This window comes from Podarcis bocagei (genome assembly GCF_964188305.1).
Source record: "Podarcis bocagei genome assembly, chromosome: 13".
NCBI classification, from domain to species: Eukaryota; Metazoa; Chordata; class Lepidosauria; order Squamata; family Lacertidae; genus Podarcis; species Podarcis bocagei.
Genome location: NC_138138.1, coordinates 23,913,447 through 23,932,525, shown reverse-complemented (window position 1 = coordinate 23,932,525; position 19,079 = coordinate 23,913,447). Strand labels below are relative to the sequence as shown.

At 40.2% G+C, this 19,079-nt stretch overlaps 1 protein-coding gene across 2 annotated transcripts in view; it reads left to right on the top strand.

Moving 5' to 3' along the window:
- The window catches only part of NPEPPS (aminopeptidase puromycin sensitive), a 70,596-nt gene that overhangs the window by 11,971 nt on the left and 39,546 nt on the right, over positions 1 to 19,079 (top strand). For both annotated transcript variants that reach the window (XM_081166155.1, XM_081166154.1), the window contains exons 2-3: positions 210 to 294; positions 18,634 to 18,711. In XM_081166155.1, the coding sequence (XP_081022281.1) occupies positions 210 to 294; positions 18,634 to 18,711 (163 nt within the window). The remainder of the gene's footprint in view (positions 1 to 209; positions 295 to 18,633; positions 18,712 to 19,079) is intronic.

Sequence of the window (19,079 nt, the reverse complement as noted above, 5' to 3'; positions counted from 1 at the left end):
TAAATATAATGATTGTTCACTATGTTGTAAACAATCACTCCTGTGAAAATGCTGTAGGTGTGAATGGAAGAATAGTGGTCTTGGGTTTTATTTGCATTGAAGCAGCTTTAAAAGTTCACTTCAACAGCTTGCCAAACTTTTTTTTTTATGTTACCGTACTCAATGTTAAATGAAACATTAAGTTATAAAGTTGAATGTGTATTTTACAGGTGAAGCAGGCGACTAATCAGATTGTGATGAATTGTGCTGACATCGACATCATTACAGCTTCTTATGCACCGGAGGGAGATGAAGGTAAGAGGGAATTTGCATGTAGCTTCTGTATGTTCAGTCTCCAGATGCAATATTGATCAAATAATGAGTTGTTACAAATAATTAGTTGTACAGCAAGTGTTTCCAGATTGTTTTGACATAGTGACTTTAAAGTAATCTCTCCCTTCTACATTTTGGATGATGTCTAAAATCCGCAGCATATTAGAAAGGAAAATGTATTCAAGTAAAAAAGAGATAATGACTTGGTTTGTGCATAATACTGAGCTAAAAAATGGCTAAGTATGAATATCCAAATGTGTTGGGTACACTGAATGAAAATTTCACAGCTGCTTTGCTCCTCCCCTGGTTTTGCTGCTGTCACATTACCCAAAGCAAAGCCATGGTTTGACTTAGTGTTATATGCGAACATGGGCTCATAGTTTATCTCACTCTAAACAAACCGCAAGCTGTGTAGAAGCCAAGGTTTGTTCTTGCCTTACTGCTCATGGTTTCTTTGGGGAGATATGTGCAAACCTGGGCTTGTTCAGCAGCAGCTGGGCCTGGGGAAGAGTAAAATGCCTTTAGTTTTCATTTTGTGTACTCATGCATATGGAACCATCATTTGGCTTGGTCTTATGTGTAACCAGGCCATTATAACTTTTTTGCTTTAAAACATCTTCCTCTATCATATTATGCAGCTTGTTAATTCATGCTTAGCCATGGTTTGGCTTAGTGCTACGTGAGAACTGGGGCATTGTGATAAAAATCTTGGGTTTAATAAGATTATGGCTTGTCCCAGTTCTTCAAGAAAGTGAAGACGCTTGATTAAGGAGGCATTGTTGTGGCTGCCAGCACCATCACCTCAGTATTTTCAGCTGCTACATACTTTGTACCAAGTCTACAAAAATCTTGTAGAGATTGAAAAATGGTCTTGAAAAATGGGTATAGTTTACCAGCCATGTATGGTGTTACACTAGTGATGCAAAAATGGTTTTGGTTGCTGCAGGGGAATTGAGTATCTGACTGTCAAGCACAGATGGTTGGTAGGCTACATTTGTTTTGGATGGTTGTAAGTTTGTAGGCCAGCCTTCGATAAAATGCCTATTTAACATGCCCTAGAGATGACTTTTTGATCAGGATTTAACTTGGGCAATGATCCACCCTCCTCTGGAATGTGTGACTTGGATTACTTGAATGAGTAATCTGAAACTGGTTTGTTTTGTGGATAGCTTTTTGTGGTGCAACTTCTCTTTGTGACACACTGGATTGAACTGCAGTGGTTGTGTGTGGTAGTGACAGCATAAGAACAGAAGAGCCCTGCTGGGTCAGGCCAAAGGCCCATCTAGTCCAGCACTATTTTCACAGTGGCTAACCAGAGCCTATGGGTAGCTTATACGCACAGTAGCTCTCCTGCTTGTAATGCCCAAAAAGTAGTGGTCAGAGAAGCATTGCCTCTTAACACTGAAAATACTACATAGCCATCATGACAAAGTAATGAGCTTATCATGCGTGGTTATGTCCTCTTTTAAGTCATCCAGGTTGGTTGCTACATGTTACTGCAGTGGATTCCATGATTGTGGTCTGCCTCACAGTAAGGGAATGGAGTAGACAATCAGTTAGACTCTCTCAGTCAGCCAGTCCTATGCCATTTATATATAACTTCAACATACAAAAGGTGATATGGGGGGGGGGTAGAAGAGGATTCCTGGTGACCTTTCCACCTGCTGAAACCTCCTTTTCTCTCCCCATTGAGAATTTTATCAAAATTGAACAGGGGCGGGTGGGCAGATTCCTGCCTCTTTAAATCTATGTTGGTACATTTGAGTTGACAGGAACACATCTGGGTTTTTGGATTCTCCAAAGCTCAAAGCACATGATATCTGGTGAGAGCACATGGATGGGGACCAGAAAGCTCAGTTCAGCAGGGATTTTGCATGTGTGCCAAAAGTATGTTCCTTATGCAGCTGATGGGGAGTGGGGATTTTGACCACCTTTCATCCCTTGGTGATGAGAGAAGAATCTGGCCCATCAGCTGAATTCAGTTCTCCATCACCTGTACACAGAAGCAGGTATATTAACCATGAGGGGCGGGGTTGACTGTTGGATGGAATGCATCAGACAGATAATTTTTTAAAAATATATTATTTATTGCTACTATTACTTGTAAATGTATACGCCACTTTTTTGCAAGACTTACACAAAAGTAGCATAGTTTTAAAAACAGTAATGACACTTTAAAATAGTGGGAGTCATAGGATTGCATGCTCCTTCCCTCCTCAAGTACGATTTCTCTTCCCAGCCTTAAATTAGGGTTACCTTTTAACAAAGAGCTGAGAGCAGGATTTGAGGTTTTTCCCATGGTTGAGAGAACCTCATTAGCATCATCTGTGATTACTATTAGTGCTGATGTAACATGGAACCACAATTAAGACTGGCAGTGCAGGGGAATTCTTGTGGGAGGCAAGGGGCCAGAAAGATCTAGTAAGCTATCTTTCAATCCCTCATAATCTCATAATGGTGGTTAAAATACAGTGGTGCCTCGCAAGATGAAAAGAATCCGTTCTGTGATTCTCTTCGTCTAGCGGTTTTTTCGTCTTGCGGAGCAAGCCCATTGACGGATTAGCGGATTAGCGCTATTAGCGGCTTTTAGTGGCTTATCTGCTGATCGGATCAGCTGATAAGCGGCTTAGCGGCTTAGAAAAGGGGGGGGGAGGGAAAAAACCAGCAGGAACTCGCAAGACATTGTCGTCTTGCAAAGCAACCCCATAGGAAATTCGTTTTGCGAAGCACCTCCAAAACGGAAAACTCTTTCGTCTAGCGAGTTTTCTGTCTTGCGAGGCATTCGTCTTGCGGGGCACCACTGTATTGGGATTGTTACATCTGTACTTGAACTATATGCCTTATCTTTCCAGTTAGCTGACCAGAAACTTTGCCATTATTGAACTTCCTATTCTGGCTTTCTCAGTGTTGTCATGCTCCGGTTCTGAAGGCCTTGCTTTTCAAAGTTTTGAATGGCATGCCAAGCCATATCTGTATTAAAAGCTTTTGCGAAATTCAAAGCATAATTTATCTTTCTTGTGGTTGTGCTGTAAAATAGAGGGTGACTGAAATGTTTAATTTCTAATATTTATATATTTCTGAAGGATTAAGGCAATTTATAAAGATTGCTAAGAAAGATATTCTAAAAACTGCTGATATGTAGTAGAAGTCTTTGCTACTTGTCTAAAAGTGAGCAGTGATTAGGTCAAGTATAACTCAGGGAGTTATTCCAAACCTGGTGCCACAATCAAAAAAGGCCTCCTCTCTCACACGCTTCTTCTGCACAAGTGAAGGTGGAGAGGTTTCTGAGAAGATCAGCGGAAGTTCTTGGAGAGTCAGTTCTTAAAATATTTTGGACCCAAGATGTTCAGAACTTGAGCCTCAAAACAAATTTGTAAATAGTGCAGCTAGCTAAGAAGTAGTTTAATATGATCTGATCTTCCATACTGTATTTGGTCAGTACCCTGTAAGTCTCATTCTAAACTAGTCTTATCTTCAAGGGTATTTCCATGTAAAGCATGCTATAGTAGTTAACAAGGAGGTGACCAGAGTATGAATAACTGAGGAGAGGTTTGGTTTCTCAAGGAAATGGATGAAGCTCCTCTTTCCTGCCTCCACATGGAAATGCAAGGGTGCATTTGGGCCTAGGAATATTCCCAGCATGCAAGCCTGCAGCTTCAGAAGGGAGTGCAACCCTATGAAGAGCAGGTTGTATGCATACTTGCACTATCATCAGAATTGTTCAGCCTCTGACTTGGGCTTTTGTGAGACCCAGATCAGTCATAAGGAAGCCTGTCTCAGTGGCTAGTTGGATCCAGTCAGTAGAATTGATGTCTGTGGCTTCTTAGGGTGTGGTGATCATGGTATCCTTCATAAGTTAAATCCTTTCAGGTAATGGAGTTCCCTCCTGTGTGGCCCTTTACTTTACTCCCAGAATTAACGTCGCACATCACAGCTTAGTGGAAAACATTTGGTATTGAAACAGTGTAGGCAGTAGGTGATCTATCAGGCATTGGCAATGAGAACAGACATTTCTTACATTTCCTTATCAATTTGATTAATTGATTAGATCTGCTTTTTGCTATTCTATATGCCATAAAGTTTTCATTTTGATCCACAAAAGCAGGTTTCCCCTATGACGCACCAGAAGAGAAGATCCACACAGTTTGATTTTGGATTGCCTATGCGGCAAAATGTTTTGCTTTTCTATTAATACTCTTTTTTGTCTTTGTGATGAGAGCTCACTTGGAGCTCTGAGAGTATCATTTTTAAAAAATGCGTTTGCTTCTCTGTTGTGGCTTGAGGAGAATACAGTTGATTGGTAAGGGCACGCAGGGTGAAATGGATTATTCTTCTTTGGGGATCTTGAATTAGATTATCTTTCCAGCTCTGTGATGGTATGTGCCAGTGAATAGAATACTGGACCTGAGAGATGAGGTTTCAAACCCTTGCTCTGTAATGGACTTACTGGGTGAGCTTGGGCAGGACTTAAAAAATATCAGATGTCTAAAATGTTGTTCCTAACCTGTGGAAACATTTCATGCTCCTTGTTCTCTATCGGGCTAGTTTTCAGTCTATAGAATGGTGAGAATAACTCCCTTCAGAATGGCTCTAAGGATAAAGCAATTGAGTTTTAACACACAGGAATCATTAAATCTGTAGCTTCAGCCTTTATTACTTCAATTTAATCTAGGTTGTATCTAGTGGGAATCATAAGAGGGATTTACCAGCACTACCATAAAAAATGTGTTTTTGTGTTTGGGTAGATCCGTGGAAGACCTAAAGGAACATGATACATTGCCTTAAAAAAAAACTGGGTTGATTTTTATCTGGTGAATGGAAGCCTTTCAGTCTTGCATGGGCAGCATTATGAAGCACACCAGCAAGTATGTACCTTTATTCTAAGGAAGCTGTGTTTAAAGGGACAAGAAGGTTCAGTGCTGCTTCTCCTTTTCCTCTCACTCAGTTCCTCCTTTCTATTTGTTTTTCTTCCTATCCTTGCATTCAGCCAGCCACATCTTCCCTTCCTTTTCCTTTTCTCCAATTTTGCATGTGTCAGCCTCCATTCTAGCCAACTCCTGCTCCCACATGTGCCTGTGTATTTTTGTATGTTGTGAGCTGCTAGCATCCATCAAACCATAAGGTGTCATCAGACATTTAGTGGTCCCTGGACAATAGTTTGAGAAGTGCTTCCTTACTTGGAGCAACATATCTTAAGTCAAGTCTAGCACAGTTAAAGGGAATGGAGGCACCTTGCTCAAAGGTGCATTGTGGTCAGCCCCTCTGAAGTGCTCTTTGTTTTGCTGAGCCTGGAGTATCTGCTGCACCAACCTACACCTCTGCTTAAGCCAGGAGGCCCAACTGGTTGAGAGTTCCCACCTCTGTTCTGCCAGTTTTGAGGTAGCATGCATGCAGTTTTAGTTCCTTCTGTTTGGGAGGCAGTGTTGATGTTTTCATGAACTACAACTTTCTTATATACGTAATTTGGGGTTCCAGGGATGTGGAAGCATTGATACTGTATCCTGCTTCTGCACATTCTGGGGGTATCTGGCTGTCAGCTGTCAGAAATAAGGTGATGAGGTAGACCGTTGGTTTGACACAATGCATAGGTATGTAGTTCTTAATGCGGATTTGGAGCTGGTAATTATGGAATTTAATATAAAGAGCTATTAATATATTTTTGTTATAAAACAAAAACCAAGATTCTGTGGTATATTAAATATCCTTTATATAAATCCTTAGCCTAAGCTTGAATGTGCCTTGTATAACTTTCTGGAATGCCCAGTAAATTCCTTTTTTTAAAAAAAACCAACAACAACTGTTCTACAAAATTCTATGTATCCAGTATGGGCCGGCCAATATACTCAATCCTGTAAAGTCACCCCAGGACCCTCTTTGGTGTTAAGATCAGCAGAGGGTGCCCTCTTGGTAGCTGTGCTGCATTCAGCAGCTTGGTGCCCGGGGAGAGAGTATTCTTTGTGGCAACCCCTAAGTTGTGGGACTCCCTCCCCATAGAGGTGTGTCTGGGAACTTTATTACACAGTTTTTGGTGAATGCTGAAGACGGACTTCTTTACTCTGGCATTTGACACCTGAGATACATATTTTCAGCCCACCCTATATTTTGTGATTGCAGTTTTTTGTAAATAAGTTTTTAAAAGTATTTTTAATATTGTACTTTCAATTGCTGTAACCTGCCTACAGACCTTAGTATGAAGGGCAGGTAATAAATTGAATAATAAAAATAATAACTGCATGGCTTGATTGCACTGGAAATGTATTTGTAATATGTTTATTCACATACCTTGACTTTTTTTTGATAGGATTAAGAAATTTGATTCCATTTGGGATACTGCCAGAGCATAATGGCTTTGAAAGTGGAAGAGAATGAATCTGGCAGAGGACTTGCTGGATAAATGCTCTGTGGCACCTGTTGGAATGAGTCAGAAGCCAATGCCTTTATTTAACTTTACTATGACTAGCTTTTAAATGCCTGGCTGCTCTGCAAAATGAAATATTGTGTATGTTTGCCCCTGATGCAAATGTTGGGCCAAAGGATGACTTTAAAAGCAAAAGTTAGTGTAACTTTTGAGATACACTTCGTTTTGGTAGGTTTGGTTTTGAAAGATGTGCTTTTAAGTCCGTCATGTCCTAGGTATGATGTCTTAGGCAAGTCATTCATACTCGTGTACACTAAGCTAACATTTTAATATAAGGATAGTAGGGTTCTGCCTCTCAAGGTGATGAACCACCTTGTAAATAAAAAGTGCTGTGTAAATGCTGAATGCAAAGAAAGTGAATCAAATAATGAGCAGGTCGCTCTTTTCAGAGATCAGACAGCACACACTGTTAGTAATTAGAGAACAGTATTTTGTTTGCAGTGGGTGTTGGGTGTTCAAACAGTGCTTCTATGTTTTCCTGGCTTGAGACAAGCTGCTTCTGCACAATATGCAGTAGTTCTCAGCTTGTGGTAAGCTAATGCTGCCTGGTGGTGGGTGGAAGGGGGTATTCCATCCAGCACTAAGTTGCTAGAATATTAAACATGAAGAAAACTGCTTTTTCAGGGCAAAGTTTTGAAAAAGGCTAGAACATTCACATATTGAGGATGAGCATTAGTTACAAAAATAGATCTAAGGATGTGGAGGCCATTTCAGCCCTTTAGGACAGGGCTGACGGTTGGTATAAATTAAAAAGAATAAAATGGAACAATCTATATACAGTGGTACCTCGGGGTGCGAATGGGATCCGTTCCGGGGCCCTGTTCACATCCTGAATAGAACGTAAGATGTGACTGCGCGGGTCGCGTTTTGCCGCTTCACACGCGCGTGACATCATTTTGACCCTCTGCACATGCGCGAGCAGCAAAAACTGGAAGTAGCGCACTCCGTTACTTCCAGGTCGCTGTGGAGCGTAACCCGAAAATACTTCTCCTGAAGCATATTTATCCCGAGGTATGAATGACTGTAGTTCAGTTTGCTTATTAGTGGCTGACTTGGCATCTTTAACTTCGTTTTCTGAAGTCTTGGGACCCTTTGCTACATTCTCTTTTAAGATACTGGGACTTCATACATCTTAGCATGCATTCTAGAGCTGTTGTGCTCCAAAATGGCAACTAGACATTCCAACTGTAACCTTGGTTTAAGGAGCCATTTGGTACCTAGCTTATATATCTGAGTTTCTAACACTATTCTTATCACTAAGCTTGCATCAGACCCTCTCTGTTCCAGGAATAACTATGTAGAAATAAATATGTTTAAAGTGTCTGTATTTGCATGTTTTTGCTTCATTTATACAACATAATAGCCAGCTTCCTGAGAGTTTGTTCTGTGATCTTGCCCCATAGTTGCCAAACCAGAGATCAAAAGAGGGGTGTGAAGCTAAAAATGTCTGTGAAAGGGGGACACTGTAAGGGGAATCTAAAGGATTGAGAATTGGAGCTTCATCTCTTTTGCAAAGTTTGTCTCTAGCAAAATTAGTTGATTAATGACTTGAGAGAAGTTTTGGTTTTTTCCTCAGAACCTGGAATTTTTGTTGAGGGGTAGTTAGGGATAATGTTATTACTCTCAGACATTAATTTTTTTAAAAAGCACAGTTCTTGTCTGAACTGGTGGGGATTTCAGGATTTCTTTCCCTGTTGCTGGGTAAAGAAGCCTCACAAACTTCTTCCAACCACCAGCACGATTTCTGATGTTACAGAAGGCATTTAGATGATTGAGCTGTTCTTCTCAGCTTGGGGGAAGGGGAGGGTTAAGAGTTTTTGAAAATTTGTGGTGACATTCCAATGATTCTTAAATGGAGCCCATATAAAAAGTGTAATATTCACGCTTGCCCAGAGAGAATTAATTATAGCACTTAGCAGAAGCTTTTAGTAGTTGTGGACTTGCCAAATCCCAGGGTAATATCTTAGAACACATTGTAAAAGCAAATGGTGTCCTGCAAAAGATCAACTCATCCTCCCTTTCCCTTATTATTATTATTCTCTCCCCAGAACTGTGGTCTATTATTAACTTGTGTGTAAATTACCATTCCCCTCCTCAGGGCAGGAAAAATCACTGGCAAATAAAATCTTGATGCTAGTGCCTTGAGAGTTTGAAGCAGAGTTGTAGTGCTACTGATAGGATAGTGGTCAGTCAGTTTGGGTCAAAGCTTTGTTGCAAAGAGCCAAGCCAGTGCACTTATTCACTGCATTGCTATTGCACTTGCTATTACTCACATTCTTAATAGGTGGCCAAGGTTTAATGATTCAGATCATTGTTGATGTCTTTGCTGAAGACTGGGGAGGAAGGGAGACAAGAGGAAATATGGGGATGAGGAAATTTTTTGCATTTATAGCCATTTTCTCAATTTTTTAAGACTACTATTAAAAAGTTGTCCAAGGCTAAAAGGCTCGTTTAGCCAGCTGGGGGCACCAAGTAAGCAGTGGGCCAAGTGGAAGAAGATTTGTGGCCTGCATTTGTCTGTTTCCTTCTATTGCTGCTTTTAATGGGTCAGTGGTTGTTCATTGGATTTTAATTAGTTGTGCATATGGGGTTCCTTATCTGGATGCATGTGTGTTCTTGTTGCCAGGAGTGAGTAATTGTATCCTATGGATAGGAAAAGGTGATGTGTTTGTGAGGCAACTTTTCAAAACAGTAACCCAAAACCAAGTCAGACACATGGTTTGCTTTAAGATGGAGTTAGCTTGTTTTCTCCTTCTCTGAAGGGTAGGCCCTGAACCAATGGATTCAAGTTACTAGAAAAGAGATTCTGACGACACATCAGGAAGAACTTTCTGACAGTAAGAGCTGATCAACAGTGGAACTGTCTCAGAAGTTGGTGGGTTCTCTTTCAGTGGAGGTTTTTAAGCAGAGGTTGCATGGCCATCCGTCATGGATGTTTTAGTTGAGAATCCTGCATTGAAGGAGGTTGGATCAGATGACTCTAAGGGTCTGCTTGTATGCTGCAGGCCCTCAGGACTACCTGATCAGATCGTGACTTATTGGTTTGTTAACCAACATTGCTAGAGTTCTCCAGTTGGGATGTAATGGAGAACTCCTGATTAATGCAGGCCCAGATTTTTTCAGAGAAGCAGGCACACAGTGAAGGGAGGAATGCAGAATTGTAGCCAAACCTCAAATACAGTGAATGTTTCAGTCCTATAAAAGGGAAGGAAGCATCCCAGTATAATCTATTTCCTTCCCAGTATGTGCAATTCTGGCTTGAACACTTGCCTTTGTCCTTCCTTTGGAACATAATTGTGAACAACCTTTGGCCAGGGTCCAAGCTTTTTTTATATTGCAGGACTATAATTTGGAATCATTAATTAATTGACATATCCATCTGGCCACTCTGTAATTTCAGAAATTGCTTTGTAGATGCAGTTATTTTAATCTGTACTACAAGCTCTTTGCAAACAAATTGTGAATATGCATAGTGCTCTGTTGGTTGAAGGCTTATAGTCTTTCATGGTTCGTCATAGCACTTTTATTTGGTTATATAGCCATAGATCATAATAAGTGAAATCTCAGAGCAGTATTCTAAAACAGAAAGGTGCCCAAAAATGACATGTGCAGTATATTTCATGTAATGACACTGTATTCAGAATCAACTAAGACTAAATATGCGAGTAATTGCCATGTTTCATCAGAAAACCACATTTGAATTGTGTTTTTATATTAAATAACTCTCAGTACGAAAAACTGCAGTTGATTTCTACTTCAGTTTTTGTGCCCTGCTCCCCTGCAAGGATGGGGGGGGACCCCATGTGTCTATTTGCCTGGATTCCTAAAATTTTTGTGCTGGTATCTATGGATTCAGAATAGTTTTCAGTCCTAATCAGGGATAACTCTTGATGCTGGCTGCAAAGAATTTGGCACATTTCTAGAAGTCATTTGTTGAAGTGATAAGTTTAACTATGTGATAGGAATACTTTCCCATGTAATCTTTACTGCTGCCTTGGATGCTCAGGCTTGTTGTCAGGCTTTTGTGGCTTCAAAATAGTAAGTCAGTTGTCTTCAGTTCACTTGAAAGAAGTAATTTCAAAGTGATACAGCCATATGTAATCTGAATGAAGTTAGTAGGAAATGTAAACTAGTGTCAATAGTGAATTGTTCCAGTCTTCATACTTTCTTGATTTAGTCTTCAGTCTTAAGCATATTTTTTGTTGAAGTTGAAAGGATTTACTTCCAGGTAAGCACAATTAGTATTGACCTAGCAAATTACATCTTGGAATATAAATTATTTTTTCTTTTTTGGTTCTAATGCAAAGGTTCTTCCCTTCACTTCACAGTCAAGTTATTTTTCTTTTGACTTCCAGGTGCTGTTTAGTTAATGTTTCATAAAATGCAGTGTCCTCCTTCATTGCCTGTAATAGCTTGCAATTCCTCTTTATAAAGATGAGTTTAGATTTTCTTTCTTTTCTTTCTTCTGTTACCCTAATCCTCCCTCCTTTTCTCCTCATTCCATTTCACTTCTTGAAAGTTTGATACTGCAATCTCAGTAAGATGAGAATACCAAGAGAGTGGGGAAATATTTGAAAACTCGTAAGTGACAGCATCAATTTTTATACAAACTGCTGCCTGAAATTTTCCCAGCTCAGAGTATCAAAGTAGAGGCAAAAAAAGACTGCTTTCCGTTGAAGGAAGGATGTTGCTTAGTCAGGACCCACTAGTGGGTCATAGCCTGATCCAAGTTGGGTCGCAACAGGAGCACAACCACCATGCAAAAGATTAAGATAATAAAAAATTAAGAAATGGGTCTCCAAATGCCTGTTTGGGTAAAAAGTGGTTCCATGGTCTGAAAAGGTTGAGGATAACATATAAGTGCCACATGTCTCAGAATAAAAGTCCTAGTTCAAGCAAGTGAACATATTACAGGCAACTCCCAATTTATGTGTGTTCTATTTGTGTGCAACTGTGCACATGCATGGTGCTGGGTACCTGGAAGTGGTACTCATAAATGGGGAGCACCTGGTCAACCAAGCCCCGCTGTTCCTCCAGCTCGTGTGAGTACTATATCCCCTAGTCTGTTATGGATGTGGCCCTTAACAGTTAGTTTCCCAGTATTTTGCAGCTTCAGTGTACATGGAAAACCCTTATCACAGTATGATAAACTGAAATATTTTTTGTTAGTTGAATACCTCTGTTTTCTGATTATATGACTGAATTGCTAAACAATTAAGGGATAGTACGATACCAAGTCAACACTATGAAGAGTGTTCAGCATTGTGAAACAACCACTACAGAAGCAACATAAGCTTTCAGCGAGTATTCCTTTAGGTTGCATGCTTCTCCATCCTGATCAAAGGCTGCCTGTCAGGAGGATTTAATGGCACTTCTGGTTGGGATAAGTGCACTTTCCAGACCCTGAAATATTCAAGGCAGATGTTCAGCCCCTCCCTTTAGTTTGCTGAGAGCACTGTTGCACCATCCTGTTGCAGCAGGCTTTCTTTCCATATGGAATCTAAAGATAGCAGGGATCAAATTTCACTGAGTTTTTGCCCGGTGATGATTCAAACTGTTTAAACTTCACATTTCCAGTTTGTAGTTTCGTCCTTCAGAATGCTAAATTCTTAACTGCTGCCACACTCCAATGCTGCTTAATTGCTCTTACTTAATTGCTGCTGCTTCCACTTCCTATAAAATGATGCCACCTCTGAAAACACCATGGTCTGATATACTGGTTTGTTCTGTAACCATAGGTTAAAGCAAACTAAAGTTCCCTAGGTTCATTTATGTGTGTTTAGAATTGCTTAGTTATAAAGCTAAAATGGAAGTTTTTTTTTATTTTCTCCCCAGTGCATGTGTGCGCGCGCATATGTGCATAAGTCTGAAAGTCGAACAGGCTCATTTCTGACATAATGCCAAACCATAGCTTAATGTTATGCTTTTAAAGTTTATCCTATTGAGTGTAAAGGGGCTAAATCCGTCTGTTTTTGGGGGGTGAGGTTTGCTGCCTCCTGCTCACAATTAGTTTCAGGCAATGGAAGAGAGAGGTTGGACTTACATGTTATTTTCAATGGAAGGATTGACATTTGTTTACTTTGCTTTCACCCTATTCTGAGGCAACTCTTGTCAGCCATGGGTTAAGCACATGCTTCTCAGTGAGGAGAGATACAGGCATAAGGCCCATCAAGCCTTTCTGACTATCCTCACAGATCTACTTCATTTGAACCTAGGTTTCCTACAGCCAAGCCTGATGTTCCAATCAATCCACAGTCAACACTACTTTCCTTTTTGGCATCTGTTCCCAGCTATTCTGCTTTCCTTTAGAAAATGTTCTCTGCTGTATCACAAACAAGCATGACATCTGAGATTGGTGGGTTGGAGCCATTGAGAATGACATGCTCTCAAGGAAATTGAATACAGTGGTACCTCGGGTTAAGAACTTAATTTGTTCTGGAGGTCCGTTCTTAACCTGAAACTGTGCTTAACCTGAGATACCACTTTTGCTAATGGGGCCTCCTGCTGCCGCCGTGCCGCCACCGCACGGTTTCTGTTCTTATCCTGAAGCAAAGTTCTTAACCCGAGGTACTATTTCTGGGTTAGCAGAGTCTGTAACCTGAAGCGTCTGTAACTTGAGGTACCACTGTACATTGAAGAAAGATGTTAGGTGGTGCCGCATGAACTGAGTGTCAGTCTAGAACACACACCAAAATATTGTCATGTGCAGAAATGGCTCATCTGATGAGTCTTTAAGTAAGAAGTGTACTCTGAAGGTAGAGCTTTATATTGTATTTATTTTTACTTCATTTTAGTAGTTGTGAAAGTTGAAGAAAGCACCCATGTTTCAAAATGAAAACTCAAAATGCATAGTTCTATTAAGGCTTTATTTCCATATTGGCGTTCTGTGTGCACATTAATTTCACACTCATTTTAAGACGACTTTTTAATGACAAGGATAGCTTTTGTTAATCACCTTGCCATGGCAATCTCTGTTTATTGAATTGTAGTACATTGTAGAAGCCAACAGTTGTGATAAATGCTTTTATGCAGCTTATTCCTTTGTCTGTTTTTAGAGATTATATTTACTTGTGAAGTCTCACAGGCAGAGTGAATGCACCTGTATAGCTTCAACACTGCTTGTAGGCCCTTGTCTAGTGGTGGTTTACCTGGAAAAGAGATAGGATGAGCTCTTTTCTTAAATGAGCTTTGTGTATTGAGTATTCATGCATGTTGCAAGAGTTCTTTGGGGAGAATGGAAAGGGAGCTACTTCTGTTTTTTTAAGAACACACACACACACACAAAAACCACAAAGCAGACTTTGCTCTGGGTAAGCATAGGAAGCTACAAAGTCCAGGTTTTAGAGTATTTTGGCTTTTTAGCTCAATATTGTTTGCTTGTGATTGGCACAGATCGCAGGCAGAGGTCTTTCACGTCACCTGATTCTTTTAACTGAAGATGCTACGGTTTTGACCAGGTACCACCTGGATGCTCAGCCAATGTGCTATTACACTTTTTTCTAGACACTTTTGGTAAAGAACAGTATTATATCTAACAGGTTTCTTTTTTTAGCACAGAAAACACTGATCAGCAGGGTTTGCAGACAGTTGTAAAAGCTTTTTTTAATATAATGATTTAGGATTATTCATGTTCCATGTATTACCTTGCAAGTCAAGATATTTTAACTTTTCACCATGGGAACACAGTTTTCTTGATTGCAACTGTCTATATCCAATCAAATCCAATGCAATTGCTAGCATACACCCCTATAGCAAAGTCCAAATTGATTTGACTATCCACTTGTACCATAGATAATGCATGTGAAAAATCTGTGTAAATGTTTTTTTAAAAGGCAACTATGGGGTGCGGCGCTCATCTCGCTTCAGGCCAAGTGAGCTGGCGTTTGTCCACAGATAGCTTTCTGGGTCATGTGGCCAGCATGACTAAACCACTTCTGGTGCAACGGAACACCGTGAAGTGCTGTTTAGCTTCCTAACGCAACGTTATCTATTTATCTACTTGCATTGGTATGCTTTCAAACTGCTAAGTTGGCAGAAGCTGGGACAGAGCAACGGGAGCTCACCCCATTGTGTGGATTTGAACCCCCAACCTTCCGATCCACAAGCCCAAAAGGCTCAGTGGTTTAGACCACAGCACCACCCACTCCCTAAAAATCTGTGTAGGTGCTTTGCAAGGAGGGGTGTAAGCGATGTCAGACATGGGCAGCTTTCCTTTCCTAATCCAGTGTTAGCCATTTCTGATGACTCAGTTGACCTCAAAAACATTTGAGACACACAGATTACATTTCTAGGTTACCAGAGAGGAGAGATCCATACCAAGATAGCACAAAGGCAGCTATTTAGCAAGATGGCATCTTCCTGGGTTCTGTACAACAATGGGGATGTGTATGTAAAAGACTTTAATTCCTTCATATGCATTTCTGTGGTCCAAGTGGTTAATTAAATCTGTTTTGCCATTGCTACAGGGCTATATGTTACGGATAGGTGCAAGATACGACTATACAATGCTGCTGATGAATAGTGTCTCATTGTGGTTTGCCCATGTGTTACTAAATAGCCGGATGCAAGCAACAGGTTTTTCACATCCAGTCAGAAGCAAGTTTCTACTGCTAATCTGTTTTTGTTTTAACTCCTTTACAACTCTGTTAATAAAGTAATTCCCACATACTCTTTAAAAAATGCTGTACACATTTTCCCATTTGGATATTAGATAGAAAAAGGGGAGGTGGAATGAGTACATTTTGATGCTAAGTGTTTCCAAAATTGCCTCTAATGTATATGGGACCAAATTATTTCTAGGTCTGTTAAGAAAGGAACAAGAAATGCTTCCTCTTATACCTACCTAGAAATCATGCCCTCTAACTTAAGGGATATTTCTGTATGGATCCTCAATGCTGAAGGGGCAGAGTAGAATTCTTCATAGTAAAACAAATAAATCCTATATGCATGTAGGGATGTTCAATGAAGATGAAAAGGCTCTATCCATGCATCCTCAAAGACCCTCTTCAATATTCCTTTACTTGTTCCAGAACTCAGCCTGATCCTTCAGCTAAGCTTTGTGGAACCCCTGTTACTTGTTCATGCTAATAAATAGCTGAATGCATTTTGCAGAAAAGAAAAAAGTCTGCAGTTGGTCCTGATTGTGCAGCTGTTGAAGGCACAAGAACCCCATTTCCCCTAATGCCAACCCTGAACTAAAATTCAGGCTGCTGTCCTGGGAATATTTTTTATTAAACAGAAAGAGGCTACTGAGTATACCATGGTACTGTAGGTGAATGCAGTGAATTGTTAACGAGAACCTGAGCCACTTCTAAGCCTCGTTACAAAATTTTCACATTTTGTGTTTGCCATTCAGAAATAGCGTTCTTTAACTCACACTTATTGTGTAGTACAGAGGTCCCAAACTGGTATGTGAACTTCATTTAGGTTGTCTATGAAATAAATCTCTGTTAGGGTGCAATAAAAATTCATATCCCATCTAGCACAGTGTTACATTTGATACAACAGGCAGAAAAAGTTATCGGTCTGCCAAGACTCTCAACAGTTTTCAAGTGGTTTTTGAGTGGGGAAAAGTTGGGTAACCACTGGTGCAGTATTTTGTTTACTGGAGACAATATGCTTCGGATTGCCAGTTGCTGAAAACTGCAAGTTGGGAGAGTGCTGTAACGCTCCTGCTTTTAGACTATGTTAGACTTCCTATAGGCATCTGGTTTGCTACTGTGAGAACAGGATGCTGAACTTAGATGGAACTTTGATCTTCAGCAGGGGTGTGAGTGGGGCTGTGTGTGTGTGTGTGTGTGTGTGTGTGACACTATCCTAAAACCAGCACTTGAGGCTTGGATCTTAAGCCTTTCTATAAATTGTCAGCTGAGGAATGTCATGTTACAGTAGTCGTTATGGACTGTAGGTAGCCAGTAGCTTTGTGCTGCTGCTGCTGAGAGAGAGAGAGAGAGAGAGAGAGATCCCTACATGCCTCATGTGTCCTCTCACTGTTTAACAAAATACAATTGGTACATATTAAAATATGGTTATTCTGCCTGTATAGAATAGTTTTTGTGCGCACATAAGCACCCTACTGCACATTACATACATATTTACATAATTAAATATACAAGAAGCAAAAGTAAGGATACTAGTTTACTGTGACTGCAAAGCCAGAATTCTATGAAATACCTAATTAAACCATGTAAATGTTTGATTCCCTAAAATTCACCTAGGTTTTTGGATGTATACCCTATTCGGTAGTACAGTGGACACTCGGGTTGCGAACGTGATCCTTGCGGGAGTGTTTACTAAACAATTTAGTGTTTCTGCACATGCACGAGTGTCGAAACCTGGAAGTAACCCGTTCCGGTACTTCCGGGTTTGGCGTGGTGCGCAACTCGAAAACGCGCAACCTGAAGTGTGTGTAACTCGAGGTATGACTGTAGTAATTATCTGAGGCAATACCACTCACATTGGATTAAGTATGTTTTGAAAATGGCTAAATAGGTTGATGGTCATTTCACAGATTGCTGAGGGGGTTGGGACTCAGAACAGGCGCAGTGTCTGTGGAGTAAGAATTGTTTGAAGAAACTGCCTTCCATGGCTACTAGAACTTTACTGCACTCCATTGCAAAGCTTTAAGCAGCTATTACCATAATTTTTAAAAATCTGTTTTTCACAACCATGAGTTTTAGTAGCATTAAAAGGGGGGGGGGGTTCTTAGAATTACGGATGCAAGAGAAGTCTCATAGTTCATGTTGTTGCAGCCATGTACCAAGCATCTTTGCATTGTAATTTCAGAGCAGTTAGAATGTGTTGGTGGGGCTTGGGGAGCAATAGTGGCAGATGATTAAAAAGGGGAAAGAGAGGAGTTTCAGAGTGAATGTCCTCCCATGTGGACCAGCTACAAGATATGGTGTGACTTGTTGAGCTGTCAGTGCAGAAACTCCATATTGCAGGTTTTTCTCGGATTATAAGGGCTACAGCAGGGGTCTGTAACCTGTAGAATTTTGAAAGGGTACTTGTGGGCATTGCCACAAAATGACTGCCATAGGAAGGCATAGAGAGTCATAAAATGGCTGCCATAAAATAGTTAATTACAAAATGTTGGGAGGTTCCAAACAAGGCTCCTCCCCTGCCCCAAACCTTGTGAAGCATGTGGGCCACACAAAGGGAACTGCATTCTATATCAGAAAGTTGTCAGCAGAGAGTAGCACACACATACAATCCCTCCGCCACCTGAATGTGGTTAGCCTGAAGGAAAGCAAGTGGGATACACAGTTTGATAACTTTAAGAATGGCTTTTTCTCTGATGGGACAGTGAGAAGAAATAGGGGCTGGGGAGGAAATAGCAGAAAGTGATAGAATGTTTCTTTCCAAAGCATAGTTCCTCCCAAATTCAGAAATAGGCTTCCAAGGAGTGTTGCCATTTATGAGGAGCTTCATGCTGAGGGAAAGAAATGAATGCAATTCAGAACCAACACAAAAACTGAAAGGAGAGAAACATGTTGATCCTGGACTCAGCTATGCAGCTGCAAATTAAACGGTTATGTGTATTGTAAAATGCAGTATACAAATTAACAATAGATGATGGCAGTGAGCTATGGCAAATTCAATATATTTTTCAAAACCTTTTTAAAAAAAGCATTTTCACAGTGTTTTTTACTTGTGTGTAGATTCTACCCAGGTCCTAAAAGGGAATGGGGTTTTTTTTATTCCTGCATTCTCCAAAATATAATTGATTGTGCAAAAGTAGCGGTGAGATTAATATTGAAGACCACAAAAAGGGTTTAAAAATATATTAAGAAAAAAGAGGACAGGAATTTAGCTCTTTCTTCCAAAATCCAAGTGTCCTCACATCACATGAATGGTCATTGCTATTCAGAACTTTTAAGAGCACTTTCCTTTCCTTTTTTCAGAAATCCATGCAACAGGATTCAACTACCAAAACGAAGATGAGAAAGTGACTCTCTCTTTTCCCAGCACACTTCAAAAAGGTAAAAGGTTTCTCTACAAATGTTGGTTTAGAAGCTAGATGGCTCAGTAGAGGTCCAAAACATTTTGCATCTCATCCCCAGGGTAGGATTTTCTTCTGTTGGAATATGCTTTTGAAAACTCATCCTTCCCTGTATTTCTCAATATGTTGGTAACTGAACCAAATAGAATCCAGTTTCTTAAAGCTCAAGAAACTTTCCAAAAACCTTTAAAGCACTAGTAACTGGAAACTGCCTCATATTTAGTTGACTTGACTTTTCATATGAATTTGAATGGGATTGAAGTACAGTTAATCTAGTCTGGATCCAATTTAGTAACTGTCCCTCTGTAGGAGTTTATGTGCAGTATTCGTCATGCTGTGCCAATTCAT